Source organism: Bufo gargarizans, chromosome 3 (assembly GCF_014858855.1).
Source record: "Bufo gargarizans isolate SCDJY-AF-19 chromosome 3, ASM1485885v1, whole genome shotgun sequence".
Taxonomy (NCBI): Eukaryota; Metazoa; Chordata; class Amphibia; order Anura; family Bufonidae; genus Bufo; species Bufo gargarizans.
In genome coordinates this window covers 44,481,243-44,501,653 of record NC_058082.1, presented here as the reverse complement: position 1 = coordinate 44,501,653, position 20,411 = coordinate 44,481,243, and the positions used below count along the sequence as shown (strand labels likewise).

The 20,411-nt window shown below is 44.7% G+C and overlaps 1 protein-coding gene across 4 annotated transcripts in view; it reads right to left on the bottom strand.

Annotated features, from left to right (window-relative positions):
- GDPD5 (glycerophosphodiester phosphodiesterase domain containing 5) overlaps positions 1–20,411 on the bottom strand; it is a 163,674-nt gene that overhangs the window by 44,200 nt on the left and 99,063 nt on the right. For 3 of the 4 annotated variants that reach the window (XM_044284763.1, XM_044284765.1, XM_044284764.1), the window contains exons 3-4: positions 19,160–19,263; positions 9,606–9,699 (exon numbers count right to left, since the gene is read on the bottom strand). In XM_044284763.1, the coding sequence (XP_044140698.1) occupies positions 9,606–9,699; positions 19,160–19,263 (198 nt within the window). Of the gene's footprint in view, positions 1–9,605; positions 9,700–14,816; positions 14,882–19,159; positions 19,264–20,411 lie in introns of those variants that run through there. The other variant, XM_044284766.1, reaches the window with a different exon arrangement.

Sequence of the window (20,411 nt, the reverse complement as noted above, 5' to 3'; positions counted from 1 at the left end):
ATACTCAGACCGGCCCGTCTGGCACCAACAACCATGCCACGCTCAAAATTGCTTAAATCACCTTTCTTTCCCATTCTGACATTCAGTTTGGAGTTCAGGAGATTGTCTTGACCAGGACCACAACCCTACATGCATTGAAGCAACTGCCATGTGATTTTATAACAAGACACGGAGGCTCCTATTGCTTCAACCTTTCTTTACTTCTACCATAGCAGCAAAGAGAAAAAAAGGGTATACAAAATGGAAACCATAGTAACAGACTCCTCCCCCTTATCCCAGTATATCCTTCCTTGTCTGCCTGGGCTCTTCCTCTTTCTTTGCTGCTACCAGGCAGATAAGTACTCTCCAGCTCTGTGGCGTTGCTCAGGGTCTGGTATATGTATATTTACTTTGGTTCATGGGTTTTATCCCCTTTTTCAATTTGTTAGGTAGATTCTTAACAGATGTTCATTTTCTGTCATCTATATGTTTTTTTGTCTAGTGTATATATATTTTTTCCCTTCAGGTATATTTGTGGCTGTGCTCCGTTCTAATTAGTCGATATCGCCCTCTAGACCGGTTCTTGCGGCTCCGCCGCCCCCCCCCCCCCCGGCGTGTTCCGCTCTCTGTCCAGTTATCCTTTGTCCCCTGTTTACCTCAGTCTGCGTCGCCATTGCGCGCGCTTTTCCCTTCTTCTTCCTCTCCTCCCCGCCCGAAGTCTCGTGAGACCGGGATTTCGGGCGCTCTTTGACTTGTTCGGCTGTTGCTGACGGCGAGATCTCGCGAGATTTCGCCGTCTCTGTGAGTTCGCCGCTCTGCACACGCCGGACACTACCGCTCTGCACAGATCGTCTTCCTTGTGGTTTTTCTACTACCCCTCTGGCCCTTGTAAGTTCGATTTTATATATTCCCCCTTTCCACAAATCCTTGCTATGATTTATTCTACATGATCCCTTTCTCTTTTCTCTTCTAGTGCTATTCCTGCTACTTCCGGCTGGGGTGACTAACTCCTGCCGTTTTTTCTCCTGTACCATGTCTCTCAGAAAAAATTCCATTGCCTCTGTGGCCCCTAGTGAAGCCCCCCATGTAGATCAGGGTTCCCCTGCGCAGGATAGGAGGTCTGAGGTGATTCACCCGGACGACCATGATGTGGCACTGCAAAGATCTATCTCAAATGCCATCATAACCGCCATGGGTTCAATGTCATCTGCATTGACCCAGTCTATATCTCAGGCCCTTATGGCGCGTCCTAGTACTGCGGCCCAGGGTTTGGTCCCGCCTCCAGGGCCATCACCTATTGCCTCCAGAACACTTCAGATTGATGGGCCATCCCCATCCCAAGATAACGCGCATTGTTCGCGTAAACGAGCTTGTACCCGCCAGGCAGAAAAAACGCGGGCATGGAAGACTGCCAGGTCTCTACCTGAGCCAAGGTCAGACTCTGATAGGGAGTCGGAGGAGGAGACTCATGAGAATGTCTATGAATTGACGGATGAGGTGGAGGACGATTTGGCGGATATTGCTGTGGATCCGGCACTTAATGTAGGCCCGGAAACCCCGTTATTACACCAGGGGTCAGCAGAGGATCTCTTATTGGATCCGTCTGGGGAACCATTGTTTAACCCCGAGGAGCTCCACCATCCCCGCTCGGCGGAATGGATGCCCGCCACACATGTGGCACAATATATGGAGGCTCGCATACGCAATCCGCTTAGTAAGGAATCGCGTAATAAGTTGCGAGCGGAGTGCCCTCGTCCTTTGATTCCACACAAAGTGTGTGAGACGCCATCAGTGGATCCGAAAATGGTCCAATTTTTGACGAAGACGGGTTTTAACCCCCGTAAAGGGCTGGACGCGGCCTTGAAGGCGGTCCAAGACAAACTACTGGACATTACAGGTCCGTTAGCAAAAATTTTCGATTTAGCTGAGTCCGCTATAGCGGCAGGTGGCCAGGTAGACCCTAGGGAATTGAGAGGTTGGGCCCAGAGGGCCATATGCGTGGCTGGTAATGTCAATACCTCGCTCGCTATTGAAAGGCGGAAAGCGATACTGATTAAGATCGAGCCAAAGCTCTCTAACCTGGCCTTGACGGAAGCGGGCAAAGATGCCCAGGGGTTGCTCTTTGGCGACTCTTTTATTAAAGAATTAGGGTAATATGTAGGAGCCTTTACGGCTCTAGATAAAGCCCAGACATCGATGCGTCGAGTCTTTCAAGGGCGTTTTTCTAACAGGGCCGGCAGTTCAAGGGGCCGACTGTCCGGCCGTTCCAATTTTCATGCCAGGGGTTCCGGCAGAGGCTCCTTTAATTATAGAGCGTCCCTCCAGGATCAGAGACACCAGCCGTCCTTTTTTCCATCACGAGGCGCTCCCTTCAGGTCACGAGGTTTCAGAGGGAATCCAGGCTCCCGCCGACCATTTGGTAAGTTATATTCTTCATCCTCCTCCTTTTTTAGACCATTTAGTCGGAGGCAGACTCCGATTCTTTTCTCATGTGTGGTCAGGCATAACCTCAGACCAATGGGTCCTTTCTACTGTGCAGGGGTTCACGATAGATCTGATTGCCGATCCAAGTTCCATCCCAGCCCCCCTGCGATACCACTGTCCAATTCAGCACGTTCCCTATTTCAGAGAGAACTGTCGGACCTTCTACAAAAAGGCGCGATCGAACGCGCACCGGAGACTCAAAGGGGTGTAATCAGCAGTATTTTCCTGGTGCAAAAGAAAGGGGGCCAGATGCGCCCAGTGATCAATCTGAAAGCCCTGAACGCTTTTGTACAATACCGACATTTCAAGATGGAGGGCATCCATCTTTTGAGGGATCTGCTCCTTCCAGGCGATTGGTTGGCCAAGATAGATCTCAAAGACGCCTATCTCACGGTCCCAGTGTCTCCCTCATCAAGAGACCTGCTGCGGTTCCTGTGGAACGGTCAGACCTGGCGCTTCGCCTGCCTTCCGTTTGGCCTGTCCTCCGCCCCCTGGTGCTTTACCAAGATCATGCGCCCAGTGGTGGCTTGGCTTCGCAGCAGAGGTGTTCGTCTAATAGTCTACCTGGACGATATCTTGATCATGGCCCAATCACAGACTCTCCTACTGAGGCACCTCCACTTGACGGTGTCGCTCGTTTCCTGGGTTCATCATCAACCAGGAGAAATCCTGTTTGACCCCTTCCAGGTCAATAGAGTTCCTGGGGTTCCAGGTGAACTCAGAAGAGTTATCCCTCAGTCTTCCCCTCTCAAAAATCAAGACCATCCGCAAGGAACTGAAGCATGTCCTACGTCTACCTCAGATGTCGTTGCGACACTTGGCAAGGATAATCGGACTTCTGGCCTCCTCGATCCAGGCCATCTTTCCAGCCCCCCTCCATTATCGGGCGTTGCAGCGCCTCAAAATTGCTCACCTTCGGGCGGGGGCCTCTTACGCAGATATGGTCACATTAGATGCAGAGACGAGGGACGAAATGAGATGGTGGATCCACAACCTGTCGGTGTGGAATGGCAGAGCAATCGTGGGTCCCCAATCGGATCTGGTCATAGAATCCGATGCGAGCCTGCACGGATGGGGAGCACATTGCAGTGGTGTGTCCACAGGCGGTCCATGGTCTCAAGAAGAATCCCGTCTTCACATCAATGCCCTGGAACTTCTAGCAGGGTCGTTTGCCATTCGCAGTTTTGCCAATGGTGTGGTCAGCTCGGCAATCAGACTCTGCATGGACAACATATCAGCGGTCAGGTATGTCAATTGTATGGGTGGCACACGGTCGGTGGTGCTGACCCATTTAGCGAAGGATTTTTGGGAATTTTGTCTCGACAGGAACATTTCTGTGGTGGCCGAATACCTTCCCGGCCTTCACAATATTTTAGCGGACTGGAGTTCGCGCTACATATCGGACTCCAGCGAATGGAAGTTAGACGAGGTGGTTTTTTCTGCTATTTCTTCTCTATGGGGTCCCTTTGCAGTCGACCTATTCGCTTCCCGTTTGAATACCCAACTGCCCAGGTTTTTCAGCTGGAGGCCGGATCCCTTGGCGGAGGCAGTAGACGCTCTACTTCAGCATTGGGGAGGTGCGTTGATGTATGCATTCCCTCCATTCGCGCTTATCCCACGGGTACTCCTTCAGGTTCGTCAGCAGTTGGCGAACCTGGTTCTGATTGTTCCATTTTGGAGAACCCAGTCCTGGTTCCCTCAAATCCTGGAACTTCTGGTGGATTTTCCGCTTCTCCTTCCCGCTCAGTCGTCACTGCTCCTAGGGCCTGCAGGAGAAGTTCACCCTCTCCTGCAGAACGGATCGCTACGCCTCCTAGCTTGCAAAATCTCGGGAGTCCAGAAGGAGGCGCTGGACTTTCAGGAACAACTAGGTTCTTATTGGACTGCGCTTGGGCGCCCGGGACGAGACGGGCTTATCGAGCCGCCTGGGGTTCTTGGTCTCGCTGGTGCGTCGACCGGTCTTTGGATCCCGTTGAGGCTCCTGTAAATTCCATCTTAGCCTTTTTATCCTCACTTTTTGAGGCAGGGAAGGCTTACCGCACCATCAATGTCTTTAGGTCAGCGATTTCCTCCAGACATAACGGTTTCGAGGGACGCCCAGCGGGTCAACACCCCCTGGTCTGTCGTTTACTCAAAGGTTCACGTTTGGCCCAACCACCTCGGCCACGGTTTTCGTCAACCTGGGATGTGTCTGATGTTTTAACATTTTTAGTCGGTTGGCCCTCGAATGATCTTTTGTCATTACGTCAGTTATCGGCCAAATTAGTCACTTTATTCTGTTTAATCTCCTGTAAGAGAGTTTCGGATGTGCGTGCTTTGGATTGGGACGCTAGATCCTTTACCCCGGAGGGGGTCCATTTTAACATTTCCCGTCGCACGAAAACCAGTATCCGGTCAGTCTCTTACCCCCGTTTTCCGGCTTCACCACAGCTATGTCCTGTGGCGTGCTTACGCGAATATGAAGACAGAACTCGTCCATTGCGGTCTCGTTCTCTTCCCCACTTATTCATTTCGTTTCGCAGCCCATTTGCTCCGGTTACCAGTGTTACTTTATCTCGCTGGGTTAAGTGGATTCTCTCCCTTTCCGGGATTGATACGTCTATCTTCACGGCACATTCAGTTCGCAGTGCGGCAGCTACTTCCATGACAATATCTGGGGCTCGCTTGGAAGATGTTATGAGATTGGCGGATTGGTCCAGGTCTTCCACTTTCCGCGAGTTTTATTTTAGGCCGGCTTCACATGCTTTTGATTCTTTAGTGGCTCAGCTTTAAACAAGCAATAGGAGCCTCCGTGTCTTGTTATAAAATTACAGGATTTTACTAAAGTATGACGTAAAGTCATGATTTTATTAAAGACACGGAGGCGAGTATTGCCCTCCCTGGACCCACCCTTTGGGCTTGAAGTAAGTATGTAATGTTGATTTACCCTATGGTCAGAACTGTAAAGTTGTTAGTATTTTTCCTACAAGTGGATCCTATGTTTTCTAATGCACTGGATTATGCTCTTAGAAGGTTTTTTCTCTCTTTATATCTTTTCCTAGGTTGAGAGACTAACGGCTTCATGCTTTGGAGTTACACAGTTCCGGTCCGGTCGAATGTCCGGTGGTTGCGGTCCAAGCCGACAAGTTCGAGAAGTTTTTTCGTTATCCGGTTGTTTCGGCGTCTGTTGTTCCGGTTGAACAGCGCTGGTTGAGACACAAAGAAAGAGGAAGAGCCCAGGCAGACAAGGAAGGATATACTGGGATAAGGGGGAGGAGTCTGTTACTATGGTTTCCATTTTGTATACCCTTTTTTTCTCTTTGCTGCTATGGTAGAAGTAAAGAAAGGTTGAAGCAATACTCGCCTCCGTGTCTTTAATAAAATCATGACTTTACGTCATACTTTAGTAAAATCCTGTGATTGGTTGACTAGATAATCGCAATAATGAGAAATAGAACAGGTGTTCCTAATAATTCTTTAGGTGAGTGCATGTACACATACATACTATGCAGCTCCTCCTGTCCTGTATACTAGGTGTAATTCTCAGTATCTGCTCTTATTCTGTATACAGTCAGGTCCATAAATATTGGGACAGACACAAGTCTAGCATTTTTGGCTCTATACACCACCACAATGGATTTGAAATGAAACAAACAAGATGTGCTTTACCTGCAGACTGTCAGCTTTAATTTGAGGGTATTTACATCCAAATCAGGTGAACGGTGCAGGAATTACAACAGTTTGCATATGTGCCTCCCACTTGTTAAGGAACCAAAAGTAATGGGACATTTGTCTTCTCAGCTGTTCCATGGCCAGGTGTGTGGTGTGCCCTCATTATCCCCAATTACAATGAGCAGATAAAAGGTCCAGAGGTCATTTCCAGTCTGCTATTTGCATTTGGAATCTGTTGCTGTCAACTCTGAAGATGAGATCCAAAGAGCTGTCACTATCAGTGAAGCAAGCCACCATTAGGCTGAAACCAACCCATCAGAGAGATAGCAAAAACATTAGGCGTGGCCAACACAACTGTTTGGAACATTTTTAAAAAGAAGGAATGCACCGGTGAGCTCAGCAACACCAAAAGACCCGGAAGACCACGGAAAACAACTGTGGTGGATGGCCAAATAATTATTTCCCTGGTGAAGAAAACACCCTTCACAACCAGATCAAGAACACTCTCCAGGAGGTAGGTGTATGTGTGTCAAAGTCAACAATCAGGAGAAGACTTCACCAGAGTGAATACAGAGGGTTCACCACAAGATGGAAACCATTGGTGAGCCTCAAAAACAGGAAGGCCAGATTAGAGTTTGCCAAACAACATCTAAAAAAGCCTTCACAGTTATGGAACAACATCCTATGGACAGATGAGACCAAGATCAACTTGTACCAGAGTGATGGGAAGAGAAGAGTATGGAGAAGGAACTGCTCATGGTCCTAAGCATACCACCTCATCAGTGAAGCATGGTGGTGGTAGTGTCATGGCGTGGGCATGTATGGCTGCCAATGGAACTGCTTCTCTTGTATTTATTGATGATGTGACTGCTGACAAAAGCAGCAGGATGAATTCTGAAGTGTTTGGGGCAATATTATCTGCTCATATTCAGCCAAATGCTTCAGAACTCCATGGACGGCGCTTCACAGTGCAGATGGACAATGACCCAAAGCATACTGCAAAAGCAACCAAAGAGTTTTTTAAGGGAAAGAAGTGGAATGTTATGCAATGGCCGAGTCAATCCCCGGACCTGAATCCAATTGAGCTGCATTTCACTTGCTGAAGACAAAACTGAAGGGAAAATGCTCCAAGAACAAGCAGGAGCTGGAGACAGTTGCAGTAGAGGCCTGGCAGAGCATCACCAGGGATGAGACCAGCGTCTGGTGATGTCTATGCGTTCCAGACTTCAGGCTGTAATTGACTGCAAAGTGAAAGTTTGATTTATGATTATTATTCTGTCCCATTACTTTTGGTCCCTTAACAAGTGGGAGGCACAGATGCAAACTGCTGTAATTCCTGCACCGTTCACCTGATTTGGATGTAAATACCCTCACATTAAAGCTGACAGTCTGCAATTACAGCACATCTTGTTTGTTTCATTTCAAATCCATTGTGGTGGTGTATAGAGCCAAAAATGTTAGAATTGTGTCCATGTCCCAATATTTATGGACCTGACTGTATATGGACACTGCACAGTACCTCTTCTCCTGTATACTGGGCGTAATCCTCAGTATCTCACTATATTTTCTTCCAAATTGGACAGATTTAATTAAGTTCTTTTTTTAGAAGTTCCGCTGATGAGGTACATCATGTGATATTTTTAAACAGTTGGTTGTTACGGACGTGACAATTTTTTCCCCCTATTTTTTACAATAGGAATACATTTTGGCAGCTGCCGCGGATCGAGTGGGCGCAGCTCCTGCAACCACCTGATCACAGCGCCCTACTGCGCTGGGCGGAAAGTTACGTCCTGCTGCGCCGTACACGGATGGCTCTGGCCTGGAAGGGGTTAAACAGATGACAAACTTGTGATGTGAACCCATCCTAAAGGCCCATTCACACAAAGGTATGGCTGTGGCGCCTGTATTGCGATGCATTGCAGCACAATATTGATGTTTGCCAAGTAGAATCCTGACCGCAGCTTTGGATGTGACTGGAGTCAGGACTACCCACAAAGTATTGTAACCCTCCGTTAGTCGGGCTGCCTTTATGTTAGTATCTGGCTTTTGTGTGTGCCTGTCCCTTTAAGATACCCATCCTCCTAGGGTGCGGCGGTACTGCACTATATTTACTCTGCTGGATTAAACCTTGTCCGGTGTATTATTATAAGAGCCATCCATCACGGGTGATTATAAATATTCATAGGATAATGGTTCTTCGGATGCAGCCGCTTAACGCGCGGCAGAGCGTGCTCCAGGGTTACACAAAGGTCGCGGTTTACAGAACAGTATTAATGCTGCACGTGGAAGATGAATCAAGCAGATGTAATGTCTTGTCCTAGACTGGTGCTGGGTTCAGCGATGAAATAGCACAAACTAACAAATACGCCCTACTGCCTCCATTAGAAAGGTGCTGCAGGGGAAAGGAGCTGGTAAAATAACCTGCATGCATAAACAGAACAGCACTCCTACAGGTAACGTGATGCTACTGCACTTTATAATGTTACACAGCACACCAACAGGTGAGAAGGTGGTACTGCAGTCTTTGCTCCACAGGGTGGGGATGACGGCAGTGAGGCAGTAGAACCAACCCCCAGCCTCCTCGACAGAGGATCTGCTTGTGTCTTAGACTTGAATATGAACAGGGTTAATAAAGCAATCTAGGTAACGCTTCCTCCAAGGTCATGGAATCAGTAGAACACAAGAAGGCTCCTAATAAAGTGAAGTTTTAATATGAAAAAAGGACGGTGCGAACAAACAATGGGGTTATCATAGAAAATGTAACATACAATATACAGACATACGGTGCAAAATACCAGTCTGGGAAATAAAAGGGATGAAAGCAGAACTTAATACCTTATGTGACGGTTAAAGGGGTTGTCCGAGTTCTATGTACTTATGGTAATGTGGCTTATAGCTTAATTAAAAATACTTTTGTAATTTACCGTCTTCATTTATAATGCGGTGTTCCTGCAGGGCCGATGCGGGTCACGTGACCCCCGACGTCACCCACCAGGCTCTTGTGCTGACATTTCGTGTACAGGCTTATCCCTGCCCTAGGGAGTGGCCCGGTCCTGTACACGAAACGTCAGAGCCTGTGACCCCCCCCCCCCCCCCTCTCTCATCTGGCTCCTGTGAGGGATCGCACATGAGCATTGATACACTGGAGATCGGACCCCAAAGCCACCACCCAAGACCACACACACACAAGTAAATCCGTGCCCATGATTGAATATATATATGTATATACACACTGATCTATATCTGAATCAAACAGGAAATCTGAAATGAACGGCCACGTTGCGAGATGTAGTGTTTTCTGAACTGAACTTGGAAATGCTACATATGACCCCATGTAACAGTATGCCACTCTCCGACACTCTCCTGAGTGCCAGCAGCAGAATTGTGAATGCAGCTCTGGATGTGACCGACGATTTGTTCAAAATACGTAAATTAAATTTAGCCTTCAATATACGGAAAACTGAGCTATAATGAGACTGAAAAGATCTTACTAAGAGTGCTGTAATATACGTGAAGCCAGCAGCAGTAGATACGAGGATTGGAATGGACCAGTCACCCCATTGTCCCGTTCTGTTATATAAAAACCTGGAAAACAGAAGAAAGTGTCATCAGGTCAAGTGCGGTCAAGTGGACTCTAGGGTGATCAATCAGCCCCATGAACAGCACGATTCTCTCCCAAACTGTAGATCAGGGAAAATAACAAGGGTACACCGCTGCCGCTATTGTCTGCCACCAGACTCAGGAAGCAGGACTCACAGGCTCTTTCTAGGAGTGGGAGGGGGCAGCAGGACTCTCAGGCTCTCTCTAGGAGTGGGAGGGGGCAGCAGGACTCACAGGCTCTCTCTAGGAATGGGAGGGGGCAGCAGGACTCACAGGCTCTCTCTAGGAGTGGGAGGGGGCAGCAGGACTCACAGGCTCTCTCTAGGAATGGGAGGGGGCAGCAGGACTCACAGGCTTTCTCTATGAGTGGGAGGGGGCAGCAGGACTCACAGGCTTTCTCTATGAGTGGGAGGGGGCAGCAGGACTCACAGGCTTTCTCTATGAGTGGGAGGGGTCAGCAGGACTCACAGGCTTTCTCTATGAGTGGGAGGGGGCAGCAGGACTCACAGGCTTTCTCTATGAGTGGGAGGGGGCAGCAGGACTCTCAGGCTCTCTCTAGGAGTGGGAGGGGAAAGCAGGACTCACAGGCTTTCTCTATGAGTGGGAGGGGGCAGCAGGACTCACAGGCTTTCTCTATGAGTGGGAGGGGAAAGCAGGACTCACAGGCTTTCTCTATGAGTGGGAGGGGGCAGCAGGACTCTCAGGCTCTCTCTAGGAGTGGGAGGGGAAAGCAGGACTCACAGGCTTTCTCTATGAGTCGGAGGGGAAAGCAGGTCTCACAGGCTCTCTCTATGAGTCGGAGGGGGAAGCAGGACTCACAGGCTTTCTCTAAGAGCGAGAGGGAAGAAAAGGACTTACAGGCTTTCCCTATTAGTGGGCAGAGAAAGTAGGACTGTCATAGACTATAATGGGTTTTGGAGAAAAAGGTTGAGGTTGGGCAATCAGATGCTGCTTATTAGGGGCTAACACCTTCAGAACCTACAGAAGAAAACTATTAGTAACATTTTTATGCATGGCAATTTTATATTAGATTAGCAGTATCACCAATAACTTAAGCCATTAACCCATAAAATAAGTGGCTTTATATAACTTAGGTTCTGCAATTCTCAAAGAGAATCCAACCTTCAAATATTACTAGAACTTGCAATGACTTTAATAACCTGCAGAACCACATTTCACTATCATTGAATTAATTTCTTCTTTATAATCACCAATGAATCGGCACTGCCAAATCTTTAGTCACTGGGATCTTCTTCAGACCAAACAGGCAAATCAGTAGTAGTAGTAGTCGACCTCTTCCTCACACAAGAAGTTCTACACACTACTCTCATTCAGAGAACAGACGCAAATGTCCCTTTAAATTCACCTGATAGCAGCTGTACTGCGCCCTCAGATAAAAAGAAAGGTAGAAAAGAAAGCTGCCCATAAAGGGACCTGGAAAGTGTTTAAACCCAAAGTATCTAGGTCTAATCGAGGTCATTCTGTCTTTTCGCTTCTTAACCCTTTACAGGCTCCTGATCTCCAGGCAGCAGGGTACAGACCAGTGGAGCTGAGCCCACTAACATGGGTTTGAGGGAAAAGATTCAAAATAAATGGTAAATTATAGATTTAAATCTATTATTGTCGCTATTATTGTGGGTTTATGGATCACTAAGTAGGACTATCGCATGGCCTTATAAATCCAAGCTTTCTCAGTGGGTGGAGGTACAGGACTCTTAGGCTTTCGCTATAAATAAGAGGGGGAAGTAAGACTCACAGGCCAGGTCTGCCACTGCCTCGCTCCCCCAGGTAGGGACACGCTCCTTGTCCTGATGGGTTCTCCTTCTGCACCTGCAGGCCACAGCCTGTGCTTCCCATTCTGGCCTATTCTCTCCACCCAAAGGGCAAGCACGTTTCCTTGCTCTTAAAGGGCCAGCACACACACATTCTAATTTTTCCCCAGCCTATGGCTGAAGGCCTCAGAGAATTTAAGGCACTTTCCCCTGTGGGAGCGTGCCCGAGAGGTTCTTCGTTTACACCAGTGTAGGTGTACTATTCTGGATTGTCGGTCCATGTACCGAATTTCTACTTGTTAACCGATTCTGATACTTTGCTGCCTGCCCTGACATTAGCCCGTCTACCGTACTAACCCTTTGCTGCGTGCCCTGACCTGTTCAGTTCCACGAACTCTGCCTGCCCTGACCTCTGCCCTCAGGAATTGCCCAAAGTCAAATTGGTTAGTTGGCACAGTGATGCCACAACAATTGTCCACATCACTTTCTCTATGAGTGGGCGGTGGAAGCAGGACTCACAGGCTTTATGAGTGAGAGGTGGAAGCAGGACTCACAGGCTTTATGAGTGAGAGGTGGAAGCAGGACTCACAGGCTTTATGAGTGAGAGGTGGAAGCAGGACTCACAGGCTTTATGAGTGGGATGTAGAAGCAGGACTCACAGGCTTTATGAGTGGGATGTAGAAGCAGGACTCACAGGCTTTATGAGTGAGAGGTGGAAGCAGGACTCGCAGGCTTTATGAGTGAGATGTAGAAGCAGGACTTACAGGCTTTATGAGTGGGATGTAGAAGCAGGACTCACAGGCTTTATGAGTGGGATGTAGAAGCAGGACTCGCAGGCTTTATGAGTGGGATGTAGAAGCAGGACTGACAGGCTTTATGAGTGAGAGGTGGAAGCAGGACTCACAGGCTTTATGAGTGAGAGGTGGAAGCAGGACTCACAGGCTTTATGAGTGGGATGTAGAAGCAGGACTCGCAGGCTTTATGAGTGAGAGGTGGAAGCAGGACTCGCAGGCTTTATGAGTGAGAGGTGGAAGCAGGACTCGAAGGATTTTTGAGTGGGCGTGGAAAGGAGGACTCACAGGCTTTATGAGTGAGAGGTGGAAGCAGGACTCGCAGGCTTTATGAGTGAGAGGTGGAAGCAGGAATCAAAGGCTTTTTGAGTGGGTGGTGGAAGCAGGACTCACAGGCTTTATGAGTGGGCGGGGAAAGGAGGACTCACAGGATCATGCAATTTATTTGCATAAAGACTGTACGCTCCTGTAAACAAGTCTCAAACTGCTATTGTCTGAAATGTTGATTAGTTTTGCAACTCTAATGTCAGATTTTGTCTGTGCAGGCCTGGCCTAATGTTTTGGTCAGGACTGTACATACTGACATATATTTTGGTTTTCACGCAGTTCCAAGCTTCAGTGTTTCTGGATCTTTTTGTTGGAAGTTTCTGGCCTTGACCCTTCTTTTCCTTCTCCAGTTCGCCCTGTCATGCTGGATATGAGCTTCTGGGCCAAATTCTGACTAATGACAACCCATTCTTGTCTGGTCAGTCCTCGAAGTTTATTACAATGTATGTGGTTTTGTTTGTCCATCCATTTCTTTTGGGATTGAGTGCAGGTTCTCTATGGGATTTAGATCTGGGAAGTTTTCTGCTGATGGACCCAAAATGTAAATGTTTTGTTCATCAAGCCACCTAGTTATCACTTTTGACTTGGTGCTCCATCATGCTTGAAAAAGCATTGTTCCTCACCAGATTGATGGAAGGGAGAAGTTGCTCCTGGATGGATGGGAGAAGTTGCTCCTGGATGGATGGGAGAAGTTGCTCCTGGATGGATGGGAGAAGTTGCTCCTGGATGGATGGGAGAAGTTGCTCCTGGATGGATGGGAGAAGTTGCTCCTGGATGGTTGGGAGAAGTTGCTCCTGGATGGTTGGGATAAGTTGCTCCTGGATGGTTGGGAGAAGTTGCTCCTGGATGGTTGGGGGAAGTTGCTCCTGGATGGTTGGGAGAAGTTGCTCCTGGATGGTTGGGGAAGTTGCTCCTGGATGGTTGGGGGAAGTTGCTCCTGGATGGTTGGGGGAAGCTGCTCTTGGAGGAGGTCTTCATCCCATTCTTTATTCATGGCAGTGTTCTTGTGAGTGAGCCCACTCCCTTGTATGAGAAACTTGCTTAGGAGGATGGCCTAGTGTCAAAAAGGGCAGCAAAGAAGCCACTTCTGTCCAAGAAAACATCCAGGACAGATAGACATTCTGCAGGAATTACAGGGATTGGACTACAGAAGACTGGGGGGGGGCACAAGTTATTTTTTCTGATGAAGACCCCTTCAGACTGTTTGGGACATATACAAAAATGAGTGTCCGGAGAAGAAAATCTGAGCACTACCACGAGTCCCGTGTCATGCCAACAGTAAAGCCTCTGGAAACCATTCATGTCTGACGTCGCTTCTTATCCAAAGGAGTGGGCTCACTTACAAGAACATGGCCATGAATAAAGAATGGGATCAAAATCTCCACCAAGAGCAACTTCTCCCGTCCATCCAAGAGCAACTTCTCTCGACCATCCAAGGAGCAACTTCTCCCGACCATCCAGGAGCAATCTGGTGATGACCAATGTTTTTTTCCAGTATGATGGACACTATGTCACAAAGCAAAAGTGATAAAAAACTAAGTGGCTCGCTGAACAAAACAATGAAATTTGGGTCAGTGTCCAGGAAACTCCCAAGATCTCAATCCCATGGAGAACCTATGATCAATCTTCAAAAAGTGGGTATACAAACAAACACAGGAATTGTGATACATTCCAAGCAATGATTAGGTACGACTGGGTTGTCATCGGTAAGGATTTGGCCCAGAAGCCGACATCCAGCATGGCAGGGAGAACTGCAGAACAAAAAGAAGGGTCATCACACGTATGAAATGATTATAATTTTCCTTCAGTTTACCACAGAAACATCTGACAAAAAGAGCCAAAAACACTGAAGCAGCAAACTGCGCGCAAACAAAAATGTGTGTTAGTCTTACAACTTTTGGCCATGACGGTACAAGTACGGTTTGAATCGGACAGTGCTGCGGAATATCATGGCTCTATATAAATATAACATTATTGTTATTATTATTTTTACATGATTTTAAACCTAAATTATATTAACTGGAGAGATAATAACTTCATGTCTAAGACGGCTTCCCTCTATAAAGAAGTATCAAAGTATAATGCAGTCAGGCAGGCAGAAAAACATGGCAGGAAAGCAGAAATCTAACATATTCCACATCCCATGTATCCCACACCATGGTCTGTACTGTGCTACAGTAATGTCCTGGGAAGTCTATAGAAGATCTCATACCTCCTCCCCAAACTGCGCTGGTCACAATGCAGGTACACAAATGATGCTGTTACACTGTGCCTGAATATTAAGCAGAGCATCCATCTTGATCAGTCCTACAAGACAAGCAACACATCCCTGACATTACAAGTGAATCAATCTCCAGAGGCCAAACACAAAGTAACACAAGAAAACCACTTTATCAACGCACAAATGACTCCAATGCTGTTTCAATAACCTCAGCTGAAAGCATTCAGTTTTAGATGAGATTTACAAACAGAACACAGACATTTTCCAGCAACATTACTCCGCATTATTATAATCCAACCACAGGTTTAACTGAACTCTCATCATCATATAGACCCATGATCTATAATACTGCCTCCTATGTACAAGAATATAACTACTATAATACCGCCTCCTATGTACAAGAATATAACTACTATAATACTGCCTCCTATGTACAAGAATATAACTACTATAATACTGCTCCTATGTACAGGAATATAACTACTATAATACTGCTCCTATGTACAAGAATATAACTACTATAATACTGCTCCTATGTACGAGAATATAACTACTATAATACTGCCTCCTATGTACAAGAATATAACTACTATAATACTGCTCCTATGTACAAGAATATAGCTACTATAATACTGCTCGTATGTACAAGAATATAACTACTATAATACTGCTCCTATGTACAAGACTATAACTACTATAATACTGCCTCCTATGTACAAGAATATAACTACTATAATACTGCTCCTATGTACAAGACTATAACTACTATAATACTGCCTCCTATGTACAAGAATATAACTACTATAATAATGCTCCTATGTACAAGAATATAACTACTATAATACTGATCCTATGTACAAGAATATAACTACTATAATAATGCCTCCTATGTACAAGAATATAACTACTATAATACTGCCTCCTATGTACAAGAATATAACTACTAGAATACTGCCTCCTATGTACAAGAATATAACTACTATAATACTGCCTCCTATGTACAAGGATATAACTACTATAATACTGCCTCCTATGTACAAGAATATAACTACTATAATACTGCTCCTATGTACAAGAATATAACTACTATAATACTGCTCCTATGTACAAAAATATAACTGCTATAATACTGCCTCCTATGTACAAGAATATAATTACTATAATACTGATCCTATGTACAAGAATATAACTACTATAATACTGCTTCCTATGTACAAGAATATAACTGCTATAATACTCCTCCTATGTATAAGAATATAACTACTATAATACTGCTCCTATGTACAAGAATATAACTGCTATAATACTGCTCCTATGTACAAGAATATAACTACTATAATACTGCCTCCTATGTACAAAAATATAACTACTATAATACTCCCTCCTATGTACAATAATATAACTACTATAATACTGCCTCCTATGTACAAGAATATAACTACTATAATACTGCTCCTATGTACAAGGATATACAGTTGCAAGGAAAAGTATGTGAACCCTTTGGAATGACATGGATTTCTGCACAAATTGGTCAAAAAATGTGATCTGATCTTCATCTAAGTCACAGCAATAGACAATCACCGTCTGCTTAACTAATAACACACAAAGAATATTACCATGTTTTTATTGAACACACCATGTAAACATTCACAGTGCAGGTGGAAAAAGTATGTGAACCCTTGGCTTTAATAACTGGCTGAACCTCCTTTGGCAGCAATAACTTCAACCAAACGTTTCCTGTAGTTGCAGATCAGACGTGCACAACGGTCAGGAGTAATTCTTGACCATTCCTCTTTACAGAACTGTTTCAGTTCAGCAATATTCTTGGGATGTCTGGTGTGAATCGCTTTCTTGAGGTCCGGCCCCAGCATCTCAATCGGGTTGAGGTCAGGACTCTGACTGGGCCGCTCCAGAAGGCGTATTTTCTTCTGTTTAAGCCATTCTGCTCTTAATTTGCTTCTATGCTTTGGGTCGTTGTCCTGTTGCAAAACCCATCTTCTGTTGACCTTCAGCTGGTGGACAGATGGCCTTAAGTTCTCCTACAAAATGTCTTGATAAACTTGGGAATTAATTTTTCCTTCGATGATAGCAATCCGTCCAGGCCCTGACGCAGCGAAGCAGCCCCAAACCATGATGCCCCCACCAGCATACTTCACAGTTGGGATGAGGTTTTGATGCTGGTGTGCTGTGCCTCTTTTTCTCCACACATAGTGTTATGTATTTCTTCCAAACAACTCAACTTTGGTTTCATCTGTCCACAGAATATTTTGCCAGTACTGCTGTGGAACATCCAGGTGCTCTTGTGTAAACTGTAAACGTGCAGCAATGTTTTGTTTGGACAGCAGTGGCTTCCTCTGTGGTATCCTCCCATGAAATCCATTCTTGTTTAGTGTTTTACGTATCGTAAATTCGCTAACAGGGATGTTAGCATATGCCAGAGACTTTTGTAAGTCTGTAGCTGACACTCTAGGATTCTTCTTCACCTCATTGAGCAGTCTGCGCTGTGCTCTTGCAGTCATCTTTACAGGACGGCCGCTCCTAGGGAGAGTAGCAGCAGTGCTGAACTTTCTCCATTTACAGACCATTTGTCTTACCGTGGACTGATGAACAGCAAGGCTTTTGGAGATACTTTTATAACCTGTTCCAGCTTTATGCAAGTCAACAATTCTTAATCGTAGGTCTTCTGAGAGCTCTTTTGTGCGAGGCATCATTCACATCAGGCAATGCTTCTTGTGAAAAGCAAACCCAGAACTGGTGTGTGTGTTTTTTATAGGGCAGGACAGCTGTAACCAACACCTCCAATCTCATCTCATTGATTGGACTCCAGGTGGCTGACACCTCACTCCAATTAGCTCTTGGAGAGGTCATTAGTCTAGGGGTTCACATACTTTTTCCACCTGCACTGTGAATGTTTACATGGTGTGTTCAATAAAAACATGGTAACATTTAATTCTTTGTGTGTTATTAGTTTAAGCAGACTGTGATTGTCTATTGTTGTGACTTAGATGAAGATCAAAACACATTTTATGACCAATTTGTGCAGAAATCGATATCATTCCAAAGGGTTCACATACTTTTCCTTGCAACTGTAACTACTATAATACTGCTCCTATGTACAAGAATATAACTACTATAATACTGCTCCTATGTACAAGAATATAACTACTATAATACTGCCTCCTATGTACAATTATATAACTACTATAATACTGCTCCTATGTACAAGAATATAACTACTATAATACTGCCTATGTAAAAGAATATACCTACTATAATACTGCCTCCTATGTACAAGAATATAACTACTATATTACTGCTCCTATGTACAAGAATATAACTACTATAATACTGCTCCTATGTACAAGAATATAACTACTATAATACTGCCTCCTATGTACAAGAATATACCTACTATAATACTGCTCCTATGTACAGGAATATAACTACTATAATACTGCCTCCTATGTACAAGAATATACCTACTATAATACTGCCTCCTATGTACAAGAATATAACTACTATATTACTGCTCCTATGTACAAGAATACAACTACTATAATACTGCTCTTATGTCCAAGAATATAACTACTATAATACTGCTCCTATGTACAAGAATATAACTACTATAATACTGCCTCCTATGTACAAGAATATAACTACTATAATACTGCCTCCTATGTACAAGAATATAACTACTATAATACTGCTCCTATGTGCAAGAATATAACTACTATAATACTGCTCCTATGTACAAGAATATAACTACTATAATACTGCTCCTATGTACAAGAATATAACTACTATAATACTGCTCCTATGTACAAGAATATAACTACTATAATACTGCTCCTATGTACAAGAATATAACTACTATAATACTGCTCCTATGTACACAAATATAACTACTATAATACTGCCTCCTATGTACAAGAATATAACTACTATAATACTGCTCCTATGTACAAGAATATAACTACTATAATACTGCTCCTATGTACAAGAATATAACTACTATAATACTGTCTCCTATGTACAAGAATATAACTACTATAATACTGCTCCTATGTACAAGAATATAACTACTATAATACTGCTCCTATGTACAAGAATATAACTACTATAATACTGCCTCCTATATACAAGAATATAACTACTATAATACTGCTCCTATGTACAAGAATATAACTGCTATAATACTGCTCCTATGTACAAGAATATAGCTACTATAATACTGCTCCTATGTACAAGAATATAACTGCTATAATACTGCCTCCTACGTACAAGAATATAACTGATATGTCTCTATTTATAGGAGGGGGGCGGTTTACACTCACCAGTTGAATTCATTGTAGTCGTTGTGAACTTCCCACCAGAAATAAAACCACGTGAGGGTGAGGAAGAAGGTGAACGTGAGGATCATGAACCATAGAAGCTCCCACTGTGGATAAAAAGAGGAATCATGATGAGTATGACGGTAAAGTACAAAAATGAACTCAGCACTGCAAATATTAAAGGGATATTCCTGGTTTCTTGAAAATAAAAATGCTCTGCGACCTTCCAATACACTTTGAATATCAATTATTTATTATTCTCAACTGCTTGCTGTCAGTGAATAGAGTAATTTGTTTTCATATGTAGAGACTGAAAACCAGTCCTGATTATGCCCAGCTTGTTAGGAGACAGAGCTCTGGTGGAGGGTTACTTTCATGGTCAGCTGACCCTCCATCAGGATGACAGAGGAATGTGAAATATTTCAGGGACCTGGATTTAACATTCTGTCCCCGTCCTGTGATCAGATATTTATCTTGGATTTTACCGGAATTTCATTAAGATAAGAAACCAAGGCCGTCCCTTGAAAAAAAACGACATTCATCCCCTGACCTTCTGTGACCCGTTTTCACAGAATTGCCTTTTTAGCACAAGCCATACTGGAGACAATTCCTTCCCATATAGACAGTGCAGCAGGGTGTGTGAGCTTTATGCTAGATACAATGAATAGTAATCAGGTAACAGATAAATGTCATGGAGTATTAGTTTCCAGGAAGTGACTCAGAATGGCCCCTCCCCCGAGGAACCAGGGAATGACATAAAAGCTGCATACATCGTCCTCTATGTGTGTGTATGATGTTATTCTCCTGCATTATTTAGGTCTCTAGTGATGCAAAAGAGCTGTGATTAATTCACCCAATCACTAACAAGGAGATGGCTCTGCTTATCCTGTCTCGTCTATACAGCAAAGCTGACCATTGTAATAACTGCAATATTACAAGATATTTTTTATGTGGATTGTTGTATAAAGTAGTACAAATGTTCATGCCTTCTGTGAAGGTTTCAATTAATTAAATCCTTGGGGGGGGGTTCTACAATTTGGCCACCCCTACGTTAAAAGGTCACCTAGTTTTCAAAAAGACTTTTAAAAGTCTGTTTAGGAGATATCGTACATACCCTGCTATAGCACAACTAGGCAAATGTTTCCCTTCAGGAGTCTGACAAAGCTGGTGACCAAGGCAGCCATACTGAACATCAACCAGCTTTCCCAGTAAGGGACAGGACTGTAAACTGTTCAAGATGACAATGTTAAAGGGG